The 27,996-nt window shown below is 36.2% G+C and overlaps 2 protein-coding genes across 10 annotated transcripts; one reads left to right on the top strand and one right to left on the bottom strand.

Annotated features, from left to right (window-relative positions):
- The first annotated feature begins 1,560 nt into the window (after positions 1-1,560).
- LOC108984927 (probable peroxidase 61) lies at positions 1,561-4,619 on the top strand. Its single transcript, XM_018957034.2, has 4 exons — positions 1,561-1,875; positions 3,388-3,567; positions 3,675-3,834; positions 4,169-4,619. Exons 1-4 carry the CDS (start codon positions 1,627-1,629, stop codon positions 4,591-4,593), a joined length of 1,014 nt encoding a protein of 337 aa, XP_018812579.1. The 5' UTR covers positions 1,561-1,626; the 3' UTR covers positions 4,594-4,619.
- Positions 3,703-27,215, bottom strand: LOC108984925 (small G protein signaling modulator 1-like). 9 transcript variants are annotated; one of them, XM_035692281.1, is made up of 12 exons: positions 24,407-25,231; positions 23,722-23,820; positions 22,695-22,798; positions 21,070-21,878; positions 20,827-20,949; positions 20,610-20,698; positions 20,329-20,529; positions 18,423-18,827; positions 17,235-17,318; positions 16,596-16,842; positions 4,916-5,001; positions 3,703-3,779 (listed from the first exon to the last, which is right to left on the bottom strand). In XM_035692281.1, the coding sequence occupies exons 1-10, from the start codon at positions 24,587-24,589 to the stop codon at positions 16,801-16,803; spliced, it is 2,139 nt and encodes a 712-aa protein (XP_035548174.1). In that variant the 5' UTR covers positions 24,590-25,231; the 3' UTR covers positions 3,703-3,779; positions 4,916-5,001; positions 16,596-16,800. The 9 variants fall into 9 exon arrangements, with proteins under 9 accessions (XP_035548174.1, XP_035548173.1, XP_018812573.1 ...); XM_035692280.1 differs by having other exon boundaries at positions 3,706-3,787; XM_018957028.2 differs by lacking the exon at positions 3,703-3,779 and adding an exon at positions 4,443-4,506.
- Between the last annotated feature and the right edge of the window lie 781 nt (positions 27,216-27,996).

Here is a 27,996-nt window from a genome sequence, read left to right as displayed (position 1 = left end):
AAGAAGGTGAGACTCAAATTTTGTATAATCACCCCAATGATCCTTTTTTCAAACTCTCTCTCTCTCTCTCTCTCTCTCTCTCTCTCTCTCTCTCTCTCTCTATATATATATATATATATATATATATATAATCAATCTCTAAACTGTATTTGTGGTCATCCATCTAGTCCTTTTATGACCATATTCTACGAAAACCAGCAGGCCATTTGAAGAACTTCCATTTTTGCCAAGTCCTCAACTCGGAAATAATTAAGCTGCCTTTGGAGAAATGTCACTCTAAAGTCTGAGCAATATTGTGACATTAAATAATGGAATAGTTTTTGTAAATGAAACGATAAACTATACAGTATACATAACACTAATATGTCACGTTTCATGAGTTGATTAGTGTCACAACTCCTGAAACGGTAATCAGATGATTCTATGGTGCAAATCAAATGCTAGCTAGCTGTATTCTAATGTAAATTAAAAAAAAAAATTAATGATTTGTACAACTCTCGCGGATATAAGTCTTGTGCATGCAGTCATTTTTTTTTTTTTTTAAATAGATCCCACTATAAAAAAAATGTAAGTCACTTTTTTTTTTTTTTTTAGCGAAGTCCACTTTTTTACAAAAAATCTACACAAGACTTGCACACTTAAGATTTATAGTAGCATTTCTAAAAAGAAAGAGAAGTGATATAGATACAAATGAATTATATAAAAGCAAATTTACAAGCTGACGTGACTTCATGTGATATGTTAGATCTACTTTATAATAAAAGTAACTTTACAATATGACGTAACTGATGTAATCCTTTAGATCATATACTTTATGATAAATGTAACTTTAGAATCTAACATACCACATTAAATTATGTCACTTTGTAGATTCACTTTTGTATAATTTATTTGTGGCGAAAGTATTTCTCAAAAAGAAAATAAGAGAAATGATACTTGGCACCCTAATTGAGATATATAAATATATATATATATATATATATATATTCTGAAAAATAAAGAATAAATAGGAAAAGAAAAAATAATAAAAACTCTCCGCATGCACCGTCCAAACAAAATCCCATGATATTATTTATTAGCTGGTGGAGGAACTACTTAAAATGACCCAAACTTTGGTTAAAGAGTACCCAAATCCCACCACACTTTGGATAGATAAAAAACATTTTTTTAATCGTAAAATATATAATTTTTCAGCATTGAAAATGAAAGCCCAAGATCCAAGGTACATATCACATGCATGCACGTTGCTTGGATACAACGTTTTTGCTCACTCACACGACGTCGAAGAATGTTGAAGCTAGCACCTTGCATGTATAATATATATCCATGTGAACAGCCTAATGCATGTCGATCTCACACGGTGCCGTAACCATAGCATTGGACTTCAAAACCCAAAATAAATAAATAATTGACCAAATCATTTTATAACCCACATTATTAAATAAATATCATCTTAAATTGAATCGAACCAACTCGGCATTGTTGGCTACCTATGTGAAATTCTACTCTATATAAACCTAAAGCAACAGAGCTCAAATACCACAGTACCAGCAATTCAATATTAGCTAGATATATATAGTACAAGCTGCTTTAGTGCACTCGGAGAATTCCATAGAAGGAGAGAAAATGAGAAAGGAAACGTTTGTGTTTTTCCCACTTTTATTAGCTCTTGCACTGAGTCTATGTCTAGGGTTCGCGGGTGCGGCGTCGTCGCTTCAACCGGGGGTGAAACTGGTTTGGCATTATTACAAGGTGCACAACACATGTGCTAATGCTGAGGTCTTTGTTAAGCACCAAGTGAAGAAGTTTTGGAACCAGGATAAAAGCATCACTCCCAAACTCCTCCGCCTGCTCTACTCAGATTGCTTTGTCAATGTATGTGCTTAATTTCTTTAGCCCATCTCTTCTTCCATGTATTGTAATATGCTATCCATCTATTGTTTTGTGCTTTTATTCTTTCTATTTTCTTCTAAGAAAAATATTATTCCTTATCTTTTAATTATCATCATTTCATCATCTTCTAATGTGGTATCAAATAGTTGGAAGATAAGCGAAAAATAATAAAAGTTTTACAATAATTTAGTATCACATCAGAGAATAATAAAAGGATGCAATTAAAAGGAAGTTTTGAATAACACTTCTCTTCTTATAATAGGCAAGCAATTTATTTTGAGAAATGATAGTTACAATTGTAAGTGCACAAGCGAATTGCAATCATTTTGAAAAAATAATAGATCTTATTTTTTTCAAAGCGACTGCACAATACTTGCTTACTCCACGACTGCATGTAGAATTACTCTTATTGTAATATCACAGTAATTGAGTTTTATTCGATGCTACAAAATAGATAAGATTCAACAGGATCTTTAGTCATTACAAATGAACTTCTCCAAGCTCTTTCAATCTTACCATTTTGGGTTTTTTTCTCCCCAACACTTTTCAAATGCCTAAGCCCAAGTGGGCACAGATCTTTTTCTTATGTTCTGCAAGAATAAAACACTAAGAAAAACCTTCAGAAAAGAAAATACTTTAACCTTTAAACCTATTATTTATCCCCATCTTTTATGAGTATATTTATCCCCATCTTTAAATTGTATCATGTCCCAAAATTAGATCAACTCTTATTTTTAAAATAACAAATTTAGATAATGTCTAATCGAGACAACAGAATATGAGTGAAATAAGTGTGTCCTATACAACATTTTCGTTTTAGTTATGGTGGAACAAGGAGGTGACTTTTTTTTGTTCAAGTGTGCTACGATATGAGAATGAACAAGGAGGTGACTTCGGATGTATTGCTTTTGGTGATAGTTATTGGTACATAGATTATGGGGTTTCTTTTTTTCTCTCTTTTTTTTTTTTTTTGGATCCATAGCTGCTACGAAACTAAATAATGAAAATATATCTAAGGCTACGCTTGGATAGTGATCTCAGATGATTTATGAATAGTAATAAAAAAGTGATTAAAAATAATAATAAAATATTAAATAATAATGAATAGTAATAAAAAATAATGAAAAAATATTGAATAATAGTAGAGTGATCTCATTTTCCGATGGGACCTATAGTTTATACGCACTATAAAACTTTGGATGCTTGTGCTGATCTGCATATACTTATAATTTAGATAGACAACTCTTTTCACAACCCTTCATAAAACCATGTTTTAAATTCCGTATTTTTGTCAAATGAATACTTTTATAAGTAATGCTACATGCAATTGTGGAGTGCACAAGTGCCGTGTAGTCACTTTGAAAAATAGTAGGATCCACAATTAAAAAATTATTATTTTTTCATATATGTCTCATTTATTCACTCACGACTGCAACTATCATTTATTTTTTCTTATTCTTATAATTTGACTAACTGCAAACTAAACTAAACTAGGGCTGCGATGCATCAATCCTCCTTGATGGGACAAACACGGAGAAGAAAGCACCACAGAATAGAGGTCTGGGAGGATTTGTAATCATCGACAAGATCAAGACTGTTCTGGAGAAACGGTGTCCAGGAGTAGTCTCTTGTGCCGACATTCTCAACCTTGCCACCAGAGACGCTGTGCATTTGGTGTGTCTTTTGACACCCTCTAAACTACAAGCAAAGATTGATTTTGGTAATTTCCAGAGAGTTGTCTAAATTACAGGTTTTCTTTATCTTCTTTTATCTATTCACAGGCAGGAGCACCATCTTATCCCGTTCTCACAGGACGACGGGATGGGCTGACATCAACTGCCGCATCGGTGGACCTCCCATCACCATCCATCTCATGGGAAGAAGCACTGGCATACTTCAAATCAAAGAGCTTAGATGTATTGGACTTGGGAACCCTACTAGGTAAATAAATAAATAAATAAAGATGCTACAACATTAAAATGACTAACGTACGTACCATGATGCTTAGAATGACCACAACTGACTTAACATAAATTGCAAAAGACTAAGAAGGTTCAGCGGAAGTCATTGCATCTTTGCTCCAAATTCACAAATTGCTTTAGATGAACAAAAAAATGGTTATCTACATTATCCTACATATACATAACTCCTAATTATGTCCCTTCGAGTCTACTGAATAAAAATGAATATTTCTTGGTCAAGTTTCAAGTTTGTTCATTAGGTTTAACCGCACAGAAAATAGACACATCCTCAAAGACCTGTCTCTTTTTATTAGGAGCACACTCAATGGGCAGGACACATTGTAGCTACATCGTTGATCGTCTCTACAACTTCAACGGTACCAGAAAGCCAGACCCAAGCATGGCCACATCTTTCGTCACCGAGATGAGAAAGCTATGTCCACAACGGTTGAAGAAGGGCCAAACCGACCCACTAGTGTTCCTAAACCAAGAATCAGGATCGAAATACAAATTCACTCAGTCCTACTACTCTAGAATTCGATCGCAAAAAGCAGCCCTCAGAATTGATCAGCAACTACTCTATGGTAACGACACTGCACAAATTATTGAAGAATTCGCAGCTGGTTTCGAAGATTTTCGAAAGTCATTTTCTCTGTCAATGAGTAGAATGGGAAATATCAATGTTCTAACTGGAAATCAGGGAGAGATACGCCGAATTTGTAATCGTACAAATAATTAAGGATTACCGCAACTAAAAGTATGAGGAATCCACTGTCCTATTTTGGAAGGATGAATAATTCATAAATTAGGATAAAGAAAATTCTGCCTTTCTATTTACAAATAAAATATTGCAGCACACTCCTAAATGATGAAACAAGTTATCCCAAATCTCCATCTCCAAGAACTACAATCCCTCTCTTTCTCTCATCCTTCCCAAAAAAAAAATCAAAATTCTCAGAACAGTCAAAATTGTTGATGCATGCCCAACTGTGTACTACAATAAAATTTTAAAAGTTAAAAAAGAAAAAGAAAAACACAAATAATGATTGTGTTCACCTAACCTGTGAGATCCATGGTAGCAAAACGATCGGATCTGGGGTGCATCAACAAAGGAACTTCTTCCCACTTCCAATCATTCCATTGGCTTCTAGAGGATGTACAAAAGTGGAACAAATGTAAGCATCAGCATAATCACGAACTGGTCAAAGAACTGAGAGACATTTCTAGTATTATTTTTGCACACATTGACATCTTGGCAAATGAAGTCAACACACTCAGAAAGAGTAAAAAAACCACCAGTGAACAGAAAACAAATCATGAAAATAAAAAGGACAATAAAAAAAATGAAAGGTATAAGCTTTTCTTTTACAAAGATCAAATGCCCCTTTTATTTAATGGCATAGAACCCCAGAAGGCAGGGGGGCCTTCAGACCCACGCTGAACAAATTAATGAATGGTTCAAAGAGTAAGGAAAATAATTTGGGAAAGGATATTGTATGTTTCAAAGAAAAGCTAGACCAGTTCTTTTAAATCAGCAAAGGATTACAAGTTTGAACCCACGAACACATTTTTTTTCACCCTGAAAGCGACAAAAAGTGCAAAAGGCCCATCATTTAAGTTAGAAACAAATGCTTTTGGCAAATATAAAAGCAAGTTTACCCCCCTATGCCATATAAAAGACAGTACGAGAGAGAAACAGGAGCGAGAACAATACAGACGAACCATAATGTTCAAAACAGAAAAGAAGTTTTAGGTCTATAGATAAAAGGGTTCAAACAAGACCTTTATATGTTTATTTTTCTCTTGCCTAGGCCCTAGGGATAGGGCTAGATTTTAAATCTAGGCCCCCAGGCCTATGAAATTGTTTTCATATTGTTTTGTTAACACTGTCCTTAACTTTATCTTGCACTTTTCAAAGGGGAATATACAAGATTCTAAAGAAGTCCAAGATTCCTAGATGAACTAGGAACCCTAGTTTTACTAGGAAATGATGCTGCCTAATTAGGATTCATCCATTGGTAGTTTACACGTTACAGGGAAAACCCTAAGGAAAGCTTCAACACATGCTGCTGCCAACTTGGGAGATCACAAGAACTCCTAATCTTGGTTTGGAATCCAAGAAACAGCAGGAAACTCGCAACCATTGGCTATCAAGGAACTTGAAAGGGTTTCTTTATTGGAGGAGATATCTTGGAGACAAAAATCAAGAACCTTATGGTTGACGGAGATAAATGCACCAAGTTCTTCTACCTTATGGCTAACTCACACGAGAAACAATTCCATAGAGACTGATGGTGGATGGGGTGACAACCTCAATTCATCCTAAGATCACATATCACATAGTTAACTACTATGAAAAGTTGCTTTTAGAACAATTCTCTTGGAGACTGAATTTAGATGGACTTGCTTTTGACGCTCTTGAAGAAGCAGGGTGGCTCTAATGGCCTTTTGAAGAGGTGGAGATCCAGAAAGTGTTAAAAGGTGGATACTATTATATATATATAAAAAAAAAAAAGGTATGGTAGGCGACAAAGCTCCAGGCCAGATAGCTTCTCTATGGATTTCTTTCAAATTGTTGAGAAGTGCTCAAAGATGATATCATGGGGGTCTTCCATGAAAACGGAAGGTTTCAAAAAAGTCTCAATGCAACCTTCACAGCTGTCATTCCAAAAATACCAGGCGTGGTAGAGGTAAAAGATTATCGCACCATTACCTTGGTGAGTGGGATGTACAAAATCCTTTCAAAAGTCTTGGTGAATAGATTGAGTCTAGGTGAAATAAGGAATTAAAGAAAAAACATCTAAGTTCATCCACCGAGCACTCCTTATCTTCAAAGCATCAACCATTCCTCTCTACCCAAATGCACCACATAAGGCATAAAGGTATCATATTCCAAACAGCGGCAATTTGCACATCACCCCTTAAACCTTTCCAGCAAGCAAAAAAGTCCACCACCCTCCAAGGCATCACCCAAGTCATACCACACCTATTGAAGACTTCATTCCATAACAACCTGGTCACATCACAGTGTAATAATAGATGATCCACTGATTCACCAGATTTCTTGCATAAAAAACACCAATCCAAAACAATTAATCCACACTTCCTGAGATTATCCAATGTCAAAATCTTCCCTAAAGAAGCAGACGAGCCAAAGAACACGACCTTTGATGGCACCTTACTCTTCCAAATACTCTTCCAAGGAAAAGAATGAACCCCATTCGGCCTAGACAGCGTCTTATACCAAGAACAAACTGAAAACTTCTTATCACCAGTATGCAGCCAGACCATCTTATCCCTCATATCCCTCCCAAGCTGAGTAGCATACAATAAACCAAACAATTCAGAAACAGCCCCCATTTCCCAATCATTCACAGTTCTAGAAAAAAGAACATTCCACTGCAGAGATCCACTGGAACAATCCCACAAACTCAGTCACGGAAGCATCCGGATTTTGAGAAATATGAAAAATATCTGGAAAAACAGCACAAAGAGCCCTGCCACCATACAATGGATCAAATCGAATTCTAGAGCCGTCCCCAACCAAAAAGATGACATGTTTTACAAAAGCATCCCAACCTCTCCTAATATTTTTCTACACCCCCACACACAATAAGTACCTCGTACCTCCTTGGAACTCCACGCCCCCCAAGCACTCCCATATTTAGAATCAATCACAGCTCTCCACAAAGAAGTACTCCTGATGATACCTCCACAACCACTTTCCTAGTAATGCTTTATTACAGATTTTCAACTTTCGAAACCCCAACCCACCACATGACAAGGGAGTACAAATCTTATTCCAACTAACCAAATGAAACTTAGCTTCCTTCCCCTATACCTCCCCACAAAAAGTCTCAAAATAACTTCTCCAACCGATACGCCACACCATTTCGAATGGGAAATAAAGACAGAAATTATGTAGGAAAGTTAGACAACATACTTTTGATAAGGGTGGTTTTACCCCCTTTTGACAAATACACCTTCTTCCAACCCACCAACCTCCTCTCTACCTTCTCCAACACCCCATCCCAAACCGTGTTGGCCTTGAACGTAGACTCCAAAGGAAGCCCAAGATAGCTAATCAGCAGAGAAGAAACCTGACAGTCCAAAATACTTGCCAACGTACTCATATTTCTTACCTGGCCCACCTATACCATCTCAAACTTTCCCAGCTTTACCTTAAGACCCGACACAACCTCAAAGCAAAGCAGAAGTGCTCACAAAGTTTGCACATGGCCGGCCTGGATTAAGATCACAAAACAACAAAGTATCATCTGCAAACAAAAGATGAGAAACTGCAACCAAGCCTTCTTGAGGCCTTCCCACCATGAAACTTGACAACAAACCATTGCCAACCGCAGCCCCCAACATATGACTAAAAGCATCCATCACGGTGACAAAAAGAAAAGGAGACAACAGATCCCCTTGTTTCAACCCACAGAATTGTGAAAAAACCCCTCAGAAGAGCCATTCACTAAAACTGACAAAAGAGCAATCGAAACACAATGTTTGACCTCCCCTAAAACCACATTTCCCCAGAAGATAAAACAGAAAATTCCAATTGACATGATCATAAGTCTTCTCCATGTCAAGCTTACCTAAACTACCCGGCTCATCCAATTTTATTCTACTATCCAGACATTCATTTGCAATTAATACAGAATCCAAAATCTGCCTCCGTCTAACAAACCATTCTGTGATTCCGAAATGATCATCTCCATGACTTTACCTAATCGATTGGCCAACACTTTAAAACTAATTTTATAGACCCCATTAACAAGACTAATAGGGCGAAAATTCTTCACATCAGAACCTCCCATCCTCTTTGGGATAAGTGCAATAAAATTAGCATTTAAACTCTTTTCAAACTTGCCAAAAGAGAATAATTCATGAAACACTTCCATCACATCCTCCCTCACAATGTCCCAACAATCCTGAAAGAAAGCCATCGTAAAATCATCTAGACCAAGAGCCTTGTCTCTGACCATCCCTCTTACCACAGTAAGAACTTCAATCTCATCAAAAGGTCGCTCTAGCCATTGAGCGCTCAAAGGATCAATAGTATCAAACTCTAACCCATCCAATTTTGGCCTCCAATCATGCTGCTCCTTAAGAATATTTTCAGAGAAAAGACAAATGTGCTCCTTAGTGTCAGACTGATCAGAAAACACAGCACCATTAACCTCAATCATTTCGATAGCATTATTTCTCCGATGAGAGTTTGCCACCTTGTGAATAAGCTTAGTACATTTATCCCCTTCTTTTAACCATAGGACCCGTGATTTCTGCCTCCACGACATCTCCTCCATCAGCATCACCTTCCCTCTAATTCAGACCTAATAAACCTTCTCAAAATCTCATCCTCAGAAAGAACACTACACTCTACTTGACTCTCCAATCCCTGCAATTCCTTAATAAGAGACTCCTTATGTCTATCCACATTCCCAAAGACTTGTTCGTTCCCTTCCTTCAAATCCTTCTTCAAAGCCTTTAGCTTACCCACCAATCTGAAACTAGGGATATCACACCATTAATAGGAAGTCCACCGTAACTTCACCATATCTTTGAAACCATCAGCCAACAGCCACATATTTTCAAACTTAAAATATCTACAACTTCCGTGAATGCCTCCACAATCCAAAAGAATAGAAAAATGGTCCGAAGACTAGGTGCTTATTGCCAATGAATGCTTGGATAGTAAGCTTAAGTCGGGTGAGCCAGAGCTTCTTTGCAAGCTAGACATGGATAAGACCTACAATTTTTGCTTCATATGCTCAAGAGATGTGGTTTTGGCATGAAATGGAGCTCATGGATCAAACATTGTATCCCTACTGCATCTTCTCTATGCTGGTGAATGGCATACCAATGGGCTTTTTAAAAAGCTCCCTTGGCTTGAGATAAGGTAATCATTTAACCTCATTCTTATTAGTTTTTTTAATGGAAGCTTTCAACAAGATGATCTTAGGTGTTGTGGAGGGTGAATTCTTATCTGGATCGCCCTCCTTTGCTTTGAAGCTGTTTCTGGATCAAATGTGAACCTGGCCAAGTCAGAAGTATTTTCAATAGGGAATGTTCCTAGCATGGAGAGAATGGCTTCCATCCTGGGATGCAAGATATCTTCCTTGCCAATGAAATATCTCGGCCTTCCTTTGGGTGCTCCCTTCAAAATAAAATCTATTTGAGATGAGGTGTTTGAAAAAAAAATGGAACGGAAATTGGCTAGTTGGAAGAGGATAAATTTATTTAAAGGTGGTAGGGTTACACTTATTAAAAGAACTTGCTTACATATTTCTTATCTCTATTTCTGCTTCCCACTATAGTGGCCCATCGCACAAATAAACTTCAGCAGCATTTCTTATGGGGCGATAGATGATGAGTTAAATTTCATATGGTAAAATGGTCCCCGGTTTCATAAGATGGACTGGACATCCAAAATCTGTAGATTTTTTTAATAGGATTTTATTGGGGAAATGGCTATGGAGAATATCAACAAGAACAAGAGGGTTTGTGGAGGACCGTCATAGAATTAATTTATGGTGGAGCAGGGGGGATGGTGTTCAAATGAGGTGAGTGGGCCACATGGGGTGGGTCTTTGGAAGCACGTAAGAAGAGGATGGGATACCTTTTTAGATTTACCCACTTTGAGGTGGGTGATGGGTCAAGAATTAAATTCTGCCATGATACACGGTGTGGTGATAAGGCATTCAAGGAAGCTTATCCGGAAATCTTCAATATTGCGAGAATGCAAGAAGCCTCAATTGCGAACCTTTTAGAATTATCCGATGGCATGTTACATACTTTAGAGATGCTCAAGATTGGAAGTTTGATCCTTTTCAGAGTTCTATAATCTTGTGCACTCTACTCGAATGAGGGGGGAGATGAAGAGAAGATTTCTTGGCACCCCTCTAAGAAAGAGAAGTTCAATGTCTGCTCATTCAACCAATCCCTTAATACACTTAATGCAAGTCCATTCTCGTGGAATAATCTTTGGAAGACAAAGACAAAGGATCCCTTAAAAGCAATCTTCTTGTATGAACGGCTTCCTTGGGGAAGATCCTCACAATAGACAATGAAAAGCCAAATTATTGCCATTGATTGGTGTTGCATGTGCAAAAAGAGTAGGGAGTCTGTTGATCATCTACTACTTCACTGTGAGATTACCATGACCTTATGGAATGAATTATTTGCTAGGATGGGATTAGCTTGGGTGATGCTGAGAAGGGTGATCGATCTCCTAGTATCTCGGAGAGGCCTTCAGGGCAATTCACAGATTGCAACAATCTGGAAGATGGTTCCAACATACCTATGATGATGTTTGGAGGGTGGAGAACAAAAGAAGTTTGAAAGATTGTGAGCGGTAAATGGATGAGTTTAGAACTTTCATTTTCAATACTTTATTTCATTGGTTGATTGTAATTGATTTTAGCGGCATGACCTATCATGAGTTTATTGTATCACTAGATTATCATGCATAGGAGGTGCTCTTGTATATGCCCCATGTACTTGGGCTTTCATCTATTCTTATTATCAATAAAATTTTGTTTACTATAAAAAATAAAATAAAATAAAATAAAATTTAAGAAACCACCAAGAGATAAGGCTGTCACCCCACTAAATTGTAAAGAATTTATTCTTTTATAAAACCCTAACCAAATTGAGACAAAACCTAGAGATACCTTACTGCTGCGTCTCATGAGTTAACCTTGAAGTCCCAATCTTGATCAAACCCTTGAGATCTCAGACTTTAATAACCTAGAAACAACCAAGAAGAGGGAGAAACCTACTTGCCCTATGCTGCCACTCAACATCTGCTTCAAAACAATTGAAAAATAGCCCCTAACATCAAGCTGCTGCCACTACTTATCGCTAGTCCTAAACCCTAAAAACCATTTTTTATAGGTAAAGTAAAAAACCTTAACAAACTTTAAATGACAGCAACTCAGCTCAAGCAATTTACCTGCATGCAGCTCCACTCACAAGCCCATGGAGTTCCAATCAAATCAACCAGCCCCATAAGAACCCTAGTACTGCAGCCACTCTCAAGAAGCTTTAAAAATTCTAGACCTCAACAAACAGTAAAATACAGGTTCAATTAATACACAGCTGCTGCCCCAAAAAACCCTAGAATATTTCCAGAAATCATATCCACACTCTATGGAAAGAACACAAGACTTTTGAGTCACAAAACACCCTCACTGCCATACATACAGAAACTTCACTGCTGTGCTGCCCCATATCCCTGCCCTTTCCCCTGTTTTTCATCATCAAGAATTGCAGGAAATCAAGAAATCTTACTGCTAGAGAAGGTAACACATGACTCCACCTGATTCCTATTAATTTCTTCAGCATTGATTACGCTAATTAAAGTTGTCAAATTTAGGTTGTCCAGGTGCTAGGGATAACCCCGTTGGAGACCATTCCCAGTTTCTCCCGATTTCCAGTAACTCACGGTAAGTGAATGATCAAACTCGCACACTTTTCATTCATGAAATCTGAACTAAAGAGCAGCCACCCTTAACACATGTCCATATACATGATTTAATCACGTCAAGAAACCAAAATTCAAGAGTTATTTGCCAACAGAGAACCCTAGACTAAAATTCCTCTCAAGAAAGTTTATCAAATCTGTCCCAAGTAGCCAACACCCTAGGTATGAATGTTTGGCAAAGTTCTACACATATTCAACCATCAAATCTAGAGCAGATCATTACTCCCTAAAACATGATGCTGTCCATGTTCACAGCATCATACTTATAAAACAAATGTTTATAGCATCAACAAAACCAAAATAAGCAAGTCTCTTTGCTGCCAAACTGCATGTCTGAGAGTTTGATACACATATCCCTTCCAATTCATGTTGAATCTCATGAATTATTGAAGGGGGTTGCTGCCAACAACCCCAAATTTCCCTAGAAGTCAAAATTTCCAGCATTTAACCATATTGTGTTCAATAACACGTCTATAGAAAATAGATGCATGTCAAACACACCACACGAATGTATGGTTAATGGTGGCATGCATGACCCCAAAGTCAGGTTTTATATGTTTTAATGGCTGCCATCAATTGGACAGCAAGTATACTTGTCGAGAGCCATAAGCAGATTCTTGCTTAAAGAAGTTTTGAACCCTAGACAGCCATTAAATCATGTTTTTGTGAGATAGGTATGATAGAAGTTAGGTTATGCACTCATGAGCTTCACAAATGCCAAATACACACCAGAAACATATCAAATAGCTGCTGTCATGATTTTGACAGCAACATGTTCGCATCCACGAAACACGATACAAGCATGTGATTTGTTAATTTTAAGTAAAAGTTGACTAGATGTTGATTCTATGATTATATAGGTGATTTCGATGCACTTGATTATTGCATAAGCTGCTCTTTGGTAGCCTACATTCCATGTACCCTTAAATGTATCTATGAAAATTATGAATGCAAATGAATTCTAAGAGTGCTTCCGCACATAATATTATGTCTCTTTATGCTTTATTTATCTTAAGAATGAATGGAAGACAAGAATATAATAAGATATGGCATTACAAGGTAAGGTAAGGTAAGATAAGACGAGAAAGCATGATTATGATTGAATGCATGACATATAAAATATATAGGGGGCACATGTATTATAAGTATGATGAATCAAAAGACAAAGGCGAATTGCAACACCAGAAGAATCACACTGGCGGGCACCTAGTGACGTTATCCTCATGTTCGAATTCCTATCTATGGCCATTGGTGGAACCAAGATCAAAGGATCGCTAACCTTAACACAAGGGTTAACAATGTGTAACAAGTGGAACTTAAGTGTATGACAATGAAACAAGATTTTTTTTTTTTATAAGTAAGAGTAATTATATTAATACGAATGAAATAGGCATAGTCCGTGTACACACGAAGTATACAAAAGAACACCTAAATACATTCTAAGATCAAGAGAATAAAGAGAAGAAGTCATGCACACTGTTTCCATTTAGCACGATAGCTGAAAACCAAAGCATTAAAGTATATAAGAAAAAATTCTATAGTTCCACCATTGTGAGCTCCCTATCTTCAAAACACCGCTCGTTTCTTTCCGACCAAATATACCACATGATGCACAATAAATCCACCACCCTCAAAGGCATCGCCCATGCAACGTCAACTCTTCTAAAGATCTCATCCCACAGCACCTTTGTCACCTCACAATGTAAAAGTAAGTGGTCCACTGATTCTCCATCCTTTTTGCATAAATAACACCAATTCATCACAACGCAGCCCCTCTTTCTCAAATTGTCCGTGGTCAATATCTTCCCAAGAGCAGATGTCCATACAAAGAATGCCACTTTAGAAGGCACCCGAGAACTCCAGATAGACTTCCAAGGGAAATGTGCATCAGCTTGTGATATCAATATTTTATAATACGCCCTGACTGTATATTTCTTGCTGCCATTAATCCTCCACTGCAGCTTATCCTCCTGTGCCGTAGTATTTCCCGTGGCATATATCAAGCTAAAGAAATCCAAAACAGTGGGCAATTCCCAATCATGAAAATCCCGGTTGAAGAGGACGTTCCATTGAGGAGGGCCGTGAGGGGATCCCCACACATCTGCCACAGAAGCTTCCATGTTCGCTGCAATACTATAAAGGGTTGGAAACATTGTGTTAAAAGCCCGATCTCCACACCATACCCTCCCCGCACTTCCTTGGAGCACCAACCCCCCCACTCACTTCCGTGTCTACAATCAATAATTTCCCTCCACAACAACTCCCCCTCCGAGTGATACCTCCACAACCATTTCCCCAGTAAGGCTTTATTAAAGGTCCTCAAGTTGCATTCTCCCAATCCCCCATTCGAAATTAGGGAGCAATCTTTGGACCAATTAACAAGATGGATTTTCTTTTCCTCCCCCACTCCCCCCCATAAGAAGGCCCGAAATAGTTTTTCAATCCTGTTCGCCACTCCTGCAAGCAAAGGGAACAAAGATAAAAATAGGTGGAAAGGTTCGTTAGAGTACTCTTAAGAAGTGTGAGCCAACCCCCTTTCGATAAATACATCCGTTTCCAACCAACCAGCATTTTCTCTATATTCTCCACAACCCCATCCCAAATGGCTCTAGCCTTGAAAGTCGCCCCCAACGAAAGGCCCAAATATTTCATAGGCAACAAGGATACTTTACAATCCAGGAGACTAACCAAACTGTTGATGTTGGGCACTGCACCCACTGCAACCATCTCGGATTTACTTAGGTTCACCTTAAGCCCCGATATAGCTTCAAAACATAATAAGAGAGCTCGTAGAGTTTGAATCTGGCCATGTATGTATGTATGTCTCCACAGCCCGTTTCTCAGTGCTAGTGAATGGCACCCTTACTGGCTTCTTTAACAGTTCTCGTGGGTTGAGGCAAGGGAATCCATTATCCCCTCTTCTCTTCGTTATAGTCATGGAGGTCCTTGGCCGGATGGTAAAGGCGGTGGTGGGAGGCGGTCTTCTATCAGGTTTCTCGGTGGGTAATGGCAATAATGGCTCAGTCATAATTTCTCATCTCTTGTTTGCAGATGATACTCTTCTGGTTTGCAGATGATATTTTATTTTTTTTTTAGATTGGTTAAAGAGATAAATAACACCCACCGTGGGGCTCAAACCCATGTTTGATAAAAAATTATTTGAGCATGTTCTATTCTAACATGAAAATATATGTCATTATAATTTTTACGATGCAATGTGCTTACTGAGTATTTGACTCGCATTTGTTTTTATGTGTTGTACATCCAACTGCAAAACCAGGCTTGGCTCATTGGGGCAAGACCAAGTATTAGAATTTCATTAATGACTTTTAAGAAATTTTAAATTTATGCCTTTTATAATTAGTTAGAACTTTTTTAGAAAAGCACAAGGCTTGGAGTATTTTAATGTGCTCTTTAAATTGTTTTTACAAATAAAGTTTGATTTATCATTATGAAATCCTTTATACCTAGCTCACAAGTGATTTTTAAGCTAGTATCATTCCTATCATAGAGGAAGGGGGTGTAACAATATATATCTAAAATGACAACGAAAATAAACTTGCTATCTATTCTATGAAATACAGTGTGAAGAACAATATTTTCTTATTTGTAGAAAAATATGAGAAAAAAATTGAATCAAATAAACAAATATGAGAAACTAAACAAAATAAACAAATTGAATCATTACAAAGTTTGTCCAACTCATTCTCCTCCCCCCCCCCGCGGGCGGGGTCAATCAACTATGCTTTCTTTTGTCCTTCACAAAACTAACACATGAAAGTCACAAACTGGATGTTGACCCAACTTGTAAACAGTTGCCCTTGAAGCACCTTACTCTGACAGCAGGGAAGAAATAAAATAACCACTTTTATAGGTGACGAGCAAATCCAGTTACCGAAGATTGGCTTCAAGTCAAACCCGTCACAAGAACTCATCTAACCAACCAGGAAAGATCATTTAGATCACTTCAACTTCTTGGTGGTTAATGACTAAGAGTTTGAATTCATCACTCATCAGCTCACTATCTCCAATTCATCAAACGATAAATGTTCACTTTATTATACTTTTAAGACTATATAATTTCAAAAATAAAGCCATGTTTCATACTATTTGTACTTGAAAACACACACACACAAACAATTCCCATTCAGCTCAATACTCAGATTTCTCATATGAACGGACAAGCATTTCTCTTGGATAAGGAAAAGTTAACAATATTGTAAAAGAAACTCAGAACATGTGGCAATTACCTTGCAAAAGATGACATATGGAGGTATGAACAGCTGGGTGAATCTTAAATGCAAAAGCGCTTCTGCTTTGAAATCTTCCCTTCTACACCAAATAACAGCATTTTTCACACCTACTCCAAAATCCCAATCTGTAAATACAACTCAACAGTGCCATTTCTGTGCCTTTGCCATGGCAGTACTTGCCCATTTGCAAGATGGAAAAATCCTAGTCCTCATTACGAGCTTCAGGACTCTTTATCTTGATTATCTGGTTCAAGGAAGATATTGCTCTCAGAGAAGGCATACATACATTATACAAAGAAATTGTGAGGGGTGTTGTGCACTAAACAGTGGCACTTAAATGCCCAAGAAAGATACCCATGCCACCTGTATGGTCATCACTGAAGATGGTAACCCAAGTGCAAGAACAGGATTTCCCATCATTTCCTCATAATAAAAAGCACAACTAAGACCAAAAAACTAATGCACAGCAGAATGAACAGGTTGGAGTTGAGGTAAATTTATGTTCAATCTCATATTGAGTCTTTTTTTTATTCAGATGCCATGATTACTATGTGACAAAAGGGGAAGAAAAGGAAAATGCAGAAACAGTGATATCATTACAGGAGGTCATGGAGCCATCTAAATGAGCAAACAAACCTTGTAGAGATACTTCTTTCTGAGTTTTATTGCTGTGCATATACATCTTTTGACATGGATTATCAGCATTTTATCATTGAAAATCTGCAATGCATAAAACTTGTGTCAACATAAAAAATTGCGCATGGACAACCCTCCCCCCTCTCTTTCTTTTCTTCATAAACTCATAATACCAGCGACAACAGTGATAACTATAGTGATATTGAATATTTTATTATATAGTTATTAGTATTATTAACATCTATTCAAATTTTAATCTAAATGGTTTCCTATCTGAAGAGTATTTTAAAGAATTCAAACATGAAAGGGACATTCATGACAAGATCAAGAAAAAGAAAAAGATAATAACCATGCAAGTCGAAAAAACCGATAGACATAGAAAACTTTAAGGATCTCAGTAGAAGTTTTGTCTCCACACTTTACTGCTTTGGTTTTCCTCTATTGTACTAAATGGGGACAATATTCATGATTTCATGTCGTTAATTTATCGCTCTTAGAATGTATTTAGGTGTTCTTCTGTATACTTCCTATGTACACAGGCTATGTCTATTTCATTCATATCAATAATATTTCTCTTACTTATAAAAAAAAAAGAAGTTTGTGGCCCTACACGTATCTACAAAACCTATTCACTTAAGTACTGCATTTCCATGCAACTTAAGTTAGGCAAAGGCTAGGCTCTTCCACATAGATAAAATTGACACAGATAAAGGGAAGAGGATGCTCGTAACCAAGAAGGGAGCAATTACATGCAACGCAAATAAACTCCTATGTTTCATGTACAAATCTACATCAAAATTAAGCAGAGCCACTAGTTAAAAGGTTAGGCTGAAATCTGCATTTATGGCATATCATAACCTCCATTCAGCTTCCTAATGCATGTGAATAATAGCAAGCAATTCTACATGGACCACCAATCAAGTGTAAAAGACGATTTTTGTTATTCCAGCTACTCATGTAAAAAGTAAGGAAGTTTGACAGAAAATACAGAAGATTAGAATCATGATAAATTGAAAAGAAACTTCTATCAACATTTAGTTCCCATTACCTGATTAAACTAGTACTTATCCAACAAACGAAAACAAATGGCAGTACCCGAAGATTGATTGGCAAAGGGATATAAAAAATAAAAACAAAAAAAGGAACTGCTGCACCCGCCATGACCAAAAAAGATTATGATCCACCTGCCTTTATCATATCATCAAATGAATGGGTTTCTCTGATGATTTTCTGACGGTTCATAATAAGAATTGCCGCCACACAGAAAACTGGTAACTCATTATGCCCAGTCCTAGTTGAAGAGACCACAGTATATATTTGGAAACGATCATTCTTTGACCAGAAATTCCTCGTCAAGCCACAAAAAGGACGGGATGATATTGATTTCGCTCCAATGTTGTGTGGCATGGAGTGGTCTACATTTCCGTAATTTGATGGCGAGCCACCACCCTTCATGGTACAATTACCATTTTCGCTAATTTTTTCTCTCATTTCTAGTCCAGAATCCCTAGGAAGCTGCACTACCAAGGCTTCAAGACAGTTCTCCTCTAAATTGTAGGCCATTGATTCATCAAAGTCAGCTGCCCATATCATCTGCATTTAGACCAATAATGATAAATATGAAAAAACAAAAAGCAAAAGAAAAAAGAAACATAGATCATGAGGGGCTTAATAAATGAAAAGAAACTAATCTCTATGTAAACATGCGTATATGTTTAAGTTTTTCAACAGCCATGATACTCTTAAATATAACCTCTCAACGTGTTTACTTGAACAGACCATGCTAATAATAAATAGCAATATCGATTGATAGTGCTGATTCTTCAGGAGATCCCAACAAAATCAGAATCCATCATGCAATGAGAGGATGGAGCCAGCTCATCTACCAATGTCTACCTGGTCTTATTTTGCCATTTTGGTGCTACAGCTTACCCGGTCAATTGAGATCTCATGCCGGCGTTAAGGCCCATATCCATTCATTCTGCATGTGAAATATCCTTCACCATAGACAGTCCTCACAATGGGATATAAGATAGGACGCGTACAGTTTAGGGGACACACACACACACAGGCACAGGAGAGGAGAAGTTCTTAAACTCCAATCTAGAAATTGGTACAAGGATACAAATTCTAACAAAATTATCAAAACCATATTTACGAGATAAACAAATAACACATGGGTTAGTTACAAATCAGCCACTTTCTTTGTAGTTTTATTAACAAATACATTAATTTGCAGCATTATTATGCATAGATTTTATATTTTTAAGAAAAAAATTTAAAAATTATGCCGGAGAAAAGCAAGCTTAAAGAAAAGAATATCTTGATAATTTTGACATGAGGCCAAATTGGAGATCTTCCTAACCTATTCTAGATTCTATTATACATTGTTTTTGTGTTTCTTTCATTAAGAAGCATATGGTTTATTTCACTATAGTTGCCTCTAAAGTGGTAACTCCATCTAAAATCTTCAAGGTGAGACTCCATGAAGAACAATAGATAAAAGACTACTAGAAAACCTTTGTGAAATTCTAAGGTCTCCTATTTCTTTCTTTTCAGCTGGTTTCAAGTCCCTTTAAACCTTACAATTAAATCCCAGCAGCCACTAAAATTAAAACTCGCGAAAAATGCTATAACTAAACCATAAGTCACATGTATTGTCGTAGAAGGCCTAATCTTTGACTTTAACAGCTGAACTACATAACCCAACATAAACTTCAGAAAAGAACTACGAATTTCTGTGAGTCTTTCTTTGTCACAGGTATTTCTTTGTCAGTGTGCAACCATGCTTCAAATGACAGCTCCATAGGGACATAACATCTTTCAGGATATTCTCATAACGATCTTCCCTACCACTGCATGACATATAACAAGCCACAGACAAAAGTTGCACTATCCACATAACCATGTCATGACTCTTCTACATCATTAAATAATCAGATTTGTGTCAATCTGCCGGGTGTTATGCCAAATATGACCATCAATAACAATGCCCCTATTTTACTGTTTCCTGGGTATATTATGATGTAACAATTCCTATAAACTTGCATTTCAGTTTGTAGCATCCAGTCAAAGAGAACTAAAGAGCACACACCTCCCACATAGAAAGAGCCTCATTAAAAGATAACTCCCGACGAAAGAGTACCAGCAGCATCCGGAATGCAAAATGAAGGCTTTCAGCACCTATATGGGACAAATGCGCAAACATTTCCTTGTCTGTGAGTTCTACAATATGCCACAGTGCTTGCAACTGCTTCATCACTCCAGTTGGTCCATCCATCTGAAAATTTTCACGCTGGAGAGTTGTGAAAAGTATGTGTCAGTAACAGAGAGTAATACCATCTACCTTAACATCTTTGCCAAGTTCAGTAGTACCATTCTCCTCAAAAGCATCTCAAAGCACCAAAAAGCATCGGCATTATCCTCGAAGAGGACAACAAAAGGAGACAGCAAGTCACTCATACCTAAAACCAAGTTTCCAAGGAAAATATGATTACTCAGAATTTAAAACTCAGTATAAAGTTGGATACTTAGAGAAATCTATTAAAACGTAATCATGTAACCAAAAAATAGGAAAGAAAAAAGCCAAAACCTTGACAATAACCAGTTGCAGGATCAACCCAAGCATAAACAGCAAGAATATCCGACATCCTAGCTAAGTTTCTTGTATCCTCGTAGAATTCAAGATGACTATCTGTTCTTACAACGTCAACAACTACAGAAGAACAAAATTTTTCACCTCAAACAAGTAGCTAAGAAGAATGTCTAATTATGACATAAAAAGAACTTACTGTCTTTTGTTCAAATTGAGAGGAAAAAATCACAAATCAGTTACCTATTCGGTGTAGAGTCCAAAGCCATTCCGATACTCTGTCCTCGCTGGCAGGCCGTCCTTGAGATGTTGTCGAAGTTATCGCTACTGTTTGTGGTACATCTGATATTCTCAACCGATTTGCTATTTCGGTTTCATTCAGCATATTATTGGACAACAATATTGATTCATGGGCATCATGATGGAGCATTTCAATTTCAGAGTCTATAGTATGCAAGGCATTGCTAGATGGCGAGCCGTTTGATTCTATAATTAAATCTTCATTGTTGTTAATTTGAAAACTGTGCATTCTGTCATCCTCAAATCTCAGATTATGTTTACTAGAAATATTATCATCATGCAACTTGCATGATGTTTTATTTTCTCCACTCTTCTCAAATAAATCAGTGACAGGTAAAGGAGGAAAAATGAAACAATCTTCAGGCACATACTGCAATCCATCTGCTTCTCTCCCTTCTCTTGGAGAACTGCAGTTGTATGGACCAGAAATAGGTATATAACAAGAAGAGTCATATGCTCCACTATCCGTGCTTCCCCTCACACTGACAAGGTCGGCTGAATTGCTAGAGCTTTCTCTTTGACATGCATATGATGTATCTGTACAATTACAATTCCAATCACGATGATTTTCTAAATTATTAGTGGTGTCAATAGAAGCTTTTCTACTTTCCACTTTAGCTTCCCTTATCCTTTCATCTTTGGAGGATGTCCTCATATCCATGACTTTGGACCCCACAACATAGGCAAGTGAACCAGTTCCTATACTTGAATGCATCATTTGGCATTCCTTAATTAGGTCCTTGTAGCGTTCCCTGCATAGAAAGTATTAGAAGACTGTCATATCAAAAGTTTTTAGAAAACAATATTACAAGAAAATGTAAATAATTGATACAACATTAATTGCTTCGTATACCTCTAAGAAGTTTAACACTTCCTTTAGCATATCATACACCTTTGATCAATCGTAGACGACGTATAGTGTAAAAGAGAAATTTTCGGTAACAAAAGCATTATCTAGTTGATAAAAAGTTATCAATCTTAGGATGCCCCACCCCCCGGGACGCAGGGGGAGAGCCCACAGATATAAGATTGAATAAAAGTTGTAAAAACTGTCACCATAATTATATGGTCACTGTCTTAACAACAGAACACATTTTCCACTTGGGAAAGGACTAAACATAAATTTGAACTACAGATGGTCAATGATTATAGATGGTTAAGATCCCACACATCCATAGTTTGATACAAGAATAACAACAACAACAACGGGTAAATTGAAAGCATATAATTTATTTTGTTAGGTAGAATAATGTATATAAGGGATTTACTATGCATCAGCCACTATTCACTCTCACACCCCACACCTATAGCTTTTTCATAGGGTGTGGGGCTGTTTTTCATAGGGTGTTGTGGGGTGTGGGGTGGTGAAAAGAATTTTTCATGTATATAATTCAAAGAATTTGGGAGATTGACCTAAATCTACATGTCTGAAGATGGATTACAATTAGAATTTTCAACATTAACATACTTACAATGCCCAGCAAAATAAATTTATTTTCAAGCAAAAAAGCCAAAGTAAAAGGCAGTAAAAATAAAAGCATATCAGCATAGAAATTAAGAGCCTAGACCTCCGGGCTGTCCGCAGTTGCCTTCGGTACTCAGCAGTGCTTCCTAGTGCATAACAACCGAGTAGAAATTCCCAAACATCTGGCCTAATAGATGGATCCACCCCCTATCATGCAGCAAATAAATTGGTTTATATACATAAGGACACAAAAAAATTATTCAGAACTAAGTCCATGAGGAGCGGTGTTGTTAAAAGCGCTAGGCGCATTTCAGCTCATAAGCTGCCTAGAGCCTAGGTGCAAAGCACAAGCGCACGCCTGAGTGAAGTAAATCACACATTTTTTGAAAAAAATGATAAAATACAATTAAAAAAGGGTTTAAAAAGCCAATCTAATAATATATTTAGCATATGAACTGTTTTATTAGAGTATTTATGCAACATGACAACTAAGCGATCAACTAATTATATGAAATTCAATCAAAAAAATTTATATACTTCTCTTGTGGCTTATAAAATATACACAACCATGATTTGATAGCCATAACCAAAATAAAGTATATACTTGAATCAAAAATTCAAAATACCTCTAAAGGCAATGCCCAAAACCACACAAAAAATGTTGGAGTATATTCAAAAATACTACAATACAATGCACTCCTAGATTATATAGTCATCAGGTTTATTCTATTAACCCATGTTTTATATATTTATTACTTTTGATGTTTGCCTACAGAGTCATATGCTAAGGACTGAAAGAAACATTTTTTCATTAAAATGAGATCACCACTAAAGGCGCAAAAGAGTGCTTAAATTGCACTTTTTGAAATGTGCTTTACTTTTAATAAGTGAAGCTCTTAACCTCGGGCGCTTTGCGCTTTAAGCGTGCTTTTGACAACAATTGAGAAGTGAAATAAAAATAGATCCAAACCATGGAGCCAAGAAATGTCTTGTAAAGCCAGTAAAATGTTCCTTATTAAAAAAGCATACCAATTGCAACGACGTAATCCAAAAGAAATTAAAATTAAACTGAGCTAAAAACAACCTGTAAGTGGTGTCAAGGAATCTATGTTAATAATGAAGCAACGTACCCCCAAAACAATCGACTTGAGTGCTTTGTGGAAACCAAAAACCCTTCCATCACTATCAAAAGTTGCGTGCCACTTTTCTGCCTTAAGCATTTTGTTTACCTGCACCATTATGAATGATGAATTCTCAAAACCAAACTATCTTATAATACTAGTAATTTGAAGTCTATTTAAAGTAAAAGAATACATAAACAAATAAAAGGATTACCCAAACCAATTCGACAAGACTCACTCTTCAAAATCTTAAAAATTAGAAAAAAAAAAAAAAAAAGAAAGTGAAAAGTGAAGAATAATTATACATAAAGGAGAGGTAAATGATCAATGGAGTATACATGATTCTCAAAGTCCTTCTTTATATCTTATTGTAATTCCAAGTAAGTATAAACATCATCTGACCCTAAGTGTCTCCCAGACACAGTGCAACCAGTGTCCTTCAGTGAAATTAAATTTCATTCATGACCTATGATTTGCAGACATTGGCATGCCTGTATGCTTTAATACGGACCTGGATTTTCAGGCATGTCTTTCTATAAACATATAATAGTTTTCTGATAAATTAAGTTTTATTAATAATCAAAATGGTGAAATCCAAGTACACAAGCAGTATAGAGGATATACACCTAATCAAGAGAAGAAAAGAGTAATAGAAAATCATGAAAAGTAATAGAAGGGTAACAAGATCGAGTACCCATCCAATGGAATAGAGTTCTAAAGAAAAGAGATTTGAAAACTGTATCCATCTTCTCGCAATAGTCAAATGTCCGAGCATTTCTTTCCCTCCATAAGCAGGATCAGCTTCCATAAAGTATCTCTCAAGACTAGATAACTTCCACTTCCAACATCCAAAGAGATCTACCACTCTATACAGCATAACTCAACGAAGCCCATATGATTCAAAAATAATGTTCCATAAATCACAAGCTTCATCACAATCAATTAAACAATCAATTAAGAGATGACCAACCGATTCTCCTCTCCTTTTATGAGTACATCACAATTTTTTTTCTTTTTTTTATAAGTACGTGTACAGCACAAATCTACCACCACAATGTGTTTCTTTTAGTGTTATCAAGAGTAAGAATCTTCCTAAAGCATCCTAACAAAAAATGTGACTCTCAGTGGAGCTTCGTTTCTCCAAATTTGCTTCCAATTTAAGGGCATACCCTGAGGAGATAATACTTGGTAGAATGATCTAACTTAAAACTCCCCTCACTTTGATGGAACCCAGCAAAGCCCATCCTCACCAACCCTTCTAAACTGCATGGAGTACAATACATCATTGAACAAAGTAATGTCTCCACATCCCAATCATGTGCCTCTCAAATAAACTCAACATCCACTAGTAAATACCGTCAAACAAAAATCTATTAAATCACATAATATTCTCTAGGCAACCAAGAAAAGCATTTAGTTTTATGGTATCAATTTCTTTATTTATATCCATGGAGAAGAAATCTCAATATTAGAAGGGAAGAAAAACTACCAATACATCATAGGCCCCATTTGGTTTTACAAATGGTCTCAACTCATCTCATCTCATCTCATCTCAACTCAACATCCAAACACAAACACTTTTCAATTTCAAATTTTCAACTTTTCAACTTTTTCATCTAATCATTACAACTTTCCCAAACTTCCAAACAAAACACAAAAAACAATTTAACTTTTTCAAATCTCAAAACAAAAATTACATTAAAAAATTACATTATAACATTTTAACTTTATAATATTTTTATTCAACTTTTTCTCTCTCCTTTCCCAAAACCCCATAAAACATCTTAACTCAACCCATTTTACTACTATTCACAAACTATCTAACCACTATTCACAGATTTTTCATCTCATCTCATCTCATTTTATCTGTATAACCAAACGAGGCCATAGTCTTCAACATTTGATTTTTCTCTTTTTCTTTTGTGGGGGTGGGGGGAGGGATGTTTTTCAGCTCCACAATATTACATATTTATCGATTTACTTAAAATGATATTGAAAAAGCTTCCCTAGGGATAACTTAAAGAAACATCAAATAATTGTGATGGATTAGTTTTGTATGTGCAAAAGGAGCAGGGAGACCATTGGTCACCTACTTCTACACAGTGAGATTGTCAGTACCCTATGGAATAAATTCTTTGATAGAGTAGGTTTGCCATGAGTGATGCTAAAAGGGTGGTTGATATCCTAGCAATCAGGAGGAGTTTACATGGCAATCTACAAATTGCAACAATATGGAAGGTGGTCCCATTTATCTATTGCGGTGTCTTTGGAGGTAAAATAATGATAGAGGTTTTGAACATCGCAAGAGGCCAACGGATGAGAATAGAGTTTTCTTCATTGATAATTTATTCCACTAGTCAATTGCAAAAAAGTTTAATGGGTTGTCCATGATTTTCTTGTATCAAAATTCAGTCATACTTAGGTGTCTCTCTTGTATACGTCCTGTGTACATGGACCATGCTTGTAGCTTTCATCAATAAAATAATTAATTACTTATAAAAAATGATATTGGAAATGGTTATTTCATAATTCTAGTATAATATTGCATACTACAATATAACTATTATAGATTGATTTGTGCTGTTAATTTGTCACAAAAAATTCACACTGGTCTTACACATATTGGTCAAAAAATATGTTTTAAGCGTTATGTTAGGATCATATCTTTCCCAACTATGAAGCTTTAAAGACATAATGCAGCAAAAAAACACTTTCTGCAGCTATTCGAACAGTTATGGTCCAAACTCCAGGGACAACTTGGGACCTAAAAAAGAGTATAAGCACGGTGTATTGGAATAACACAAAAGTGTAAAGTGCAGAGAACGAAAAGTGGATACCATGTAGCTTAAGAGAGTCTTACAGCCATTACAACCTTTTTAGGCGATTGAGAGAGGCAAGGCTCTCCAATGATCGAACTCACTTTCTGCAAATTGACAGCCCCGGCTTTCCCGCAACTCCATTGCCTGTCCTCCCCTCCCCCACAAGACATCACAGTCCCCCAAATCCCCCCACCCCCTTCTTCCCCACTCTTTTTCACCTCGTCTACCTTCAACAACTACAAAAAAAAAAAAAGTGGATGAATAAAATAATATTTACATCGAGGAAAACGACAATACAAATAGATTTGATAGCTAAAATGAAGTTTACGTTGTGGAAAAACAACCATATGCTATCAAAAAAAAAAAAAAAACAAGAATTAGATTCCAGGAATATGAAAATTACAAAATTAAATTACAAAGAAAAGTAGGAAAATCGATATAGAAATGATGAATCGATTCTGAACGGTGATCAGATCATTAATGGGATCGCAATTCATATGTAGGAAAAAAAAAACATTGAGAGAGTGAGAGAGAGAGAGAGAGAGAGAGAGATCAGATTACCCAATGTAAGAGAATATTGGAGTGTCGATGTGAGACTTTGAGATCATGAGGAGCTCCTTCCTCACCATTTACACACACACCCACACCCCCACACAAGACCGTTTCCTTTCGCCTGCTGTTTTGTTTACTCTTCTTTCCCTTTCTTACTTTTCCCTTTCTTTTTCAATTTTCCGGCAAAATTAAAAAATAAAATATCATTAAAAAAATAATTTAACAATTCAATGAAAGAGTATAAAAAATATATATAATAATTATTTTTAAAATATATGAAGAACTCAATTTTATAACCCTTTTTTTGCGGAATTAATTATAATTAAAATTAAAATTAAAATATTGTGAAATATGCATTGGAGTTGACGATATAAAAGTGGAAAATCATTATTAATAAATAGTAAAATACTAAAATGATTAGAGAATGCAAAATTTAATAGAAAAAATATGATTTTCAAATAAATTAATATATTAAATTCAAAGATGAATCAAACCAAATGATAAAACTTTGGAGAATCCCAAATCAAACTAAATAAAAAATTAAATTATTTATTATATTTTATATGAAAATTTAGAAAAATTGTAATGATGAGATGAAACATTTCTTATATCCAAATGGTATCTATAATTAGGTTATGTTGGGTTGTTGAACCAAACTTAATCCATCTCAAACTAATTATTAATGGGACTCACTACTTTTTTAAATTCTTAAAAAAAAATTAAATTCATCTCAACTTAAAAAATTTAAACATATTTCAATAAAATTCACAAAATATTACTATTTATAATTTAACTCAACTCATCTCATCTCATCTCGACATCCAAACTGATCTTTAGGATATAAAACATAAAATCTCGATAGTTTGAACAAATGAAATTCTAAGATGTTTGTGAGTACTAGAATGGAAATTCC

Source organism: Juglans regia, chromosome 7 (genome assembly GCF_001411555.2).
Source record: "Juglans regia cultivar Chandler chromosome 7, Walnut 2.0, whole genome shotgun sequence".
Lineage (NCBI taxonomy): Eukaryota > Viridiplantae > Streptophyta > Magnoliopsida > Fagales > Juglandaceae > Juglans > Juglans regia.
Note: the sequence above shows the minus strand (reverse complement) of the source record. Positions and strands in the feature narration are given on the sequence as shown.

Coding starts and splice junctions, on each gene's coding strand:
- LOC108984927 (XM_018957034.2), top strand. CDS start 1,627: ATGAGAAAGGAAACGTTTGTGTTTTTCCCACTTTTATTAGCTCTTGCA. Junction 1,876..3,387: donor ACTCAGATTGCTTTGTCAAT/GTATGTGCTTAA, acceptor AAACTAAACTAG/GGCTGCGATGCATCAATCCT. Junction 3,568..3,674: donor CCAGAGACGCTGTGCATTTG/GTGTGTCTTTTG, acceptor ATCTATTCACAG/GCAGGAGCACCATCTTATCC.
- LOC108984925 (XM_035692281.1), bottom strand. CDS start 24,589: ATGCTGTATAGAGTGGTAGATCTCTTTGGATGTTGGAAGTGGAAGTTA. Junction 21,879..22,694: donor CAACTGCGGACAGCCCGGAG/GTCTAGGCTCTT, acceptor CTTTCTATGCAG/GGAACGCTACAAGGACCTAA. Junction 20,699..20,826: donor TGCAACTGGTTATTGTCAAG/GTTTTGGCTTTT, acceptor ACTTGGTTTTAG/GTATGAGTGACTTGCTGTCT.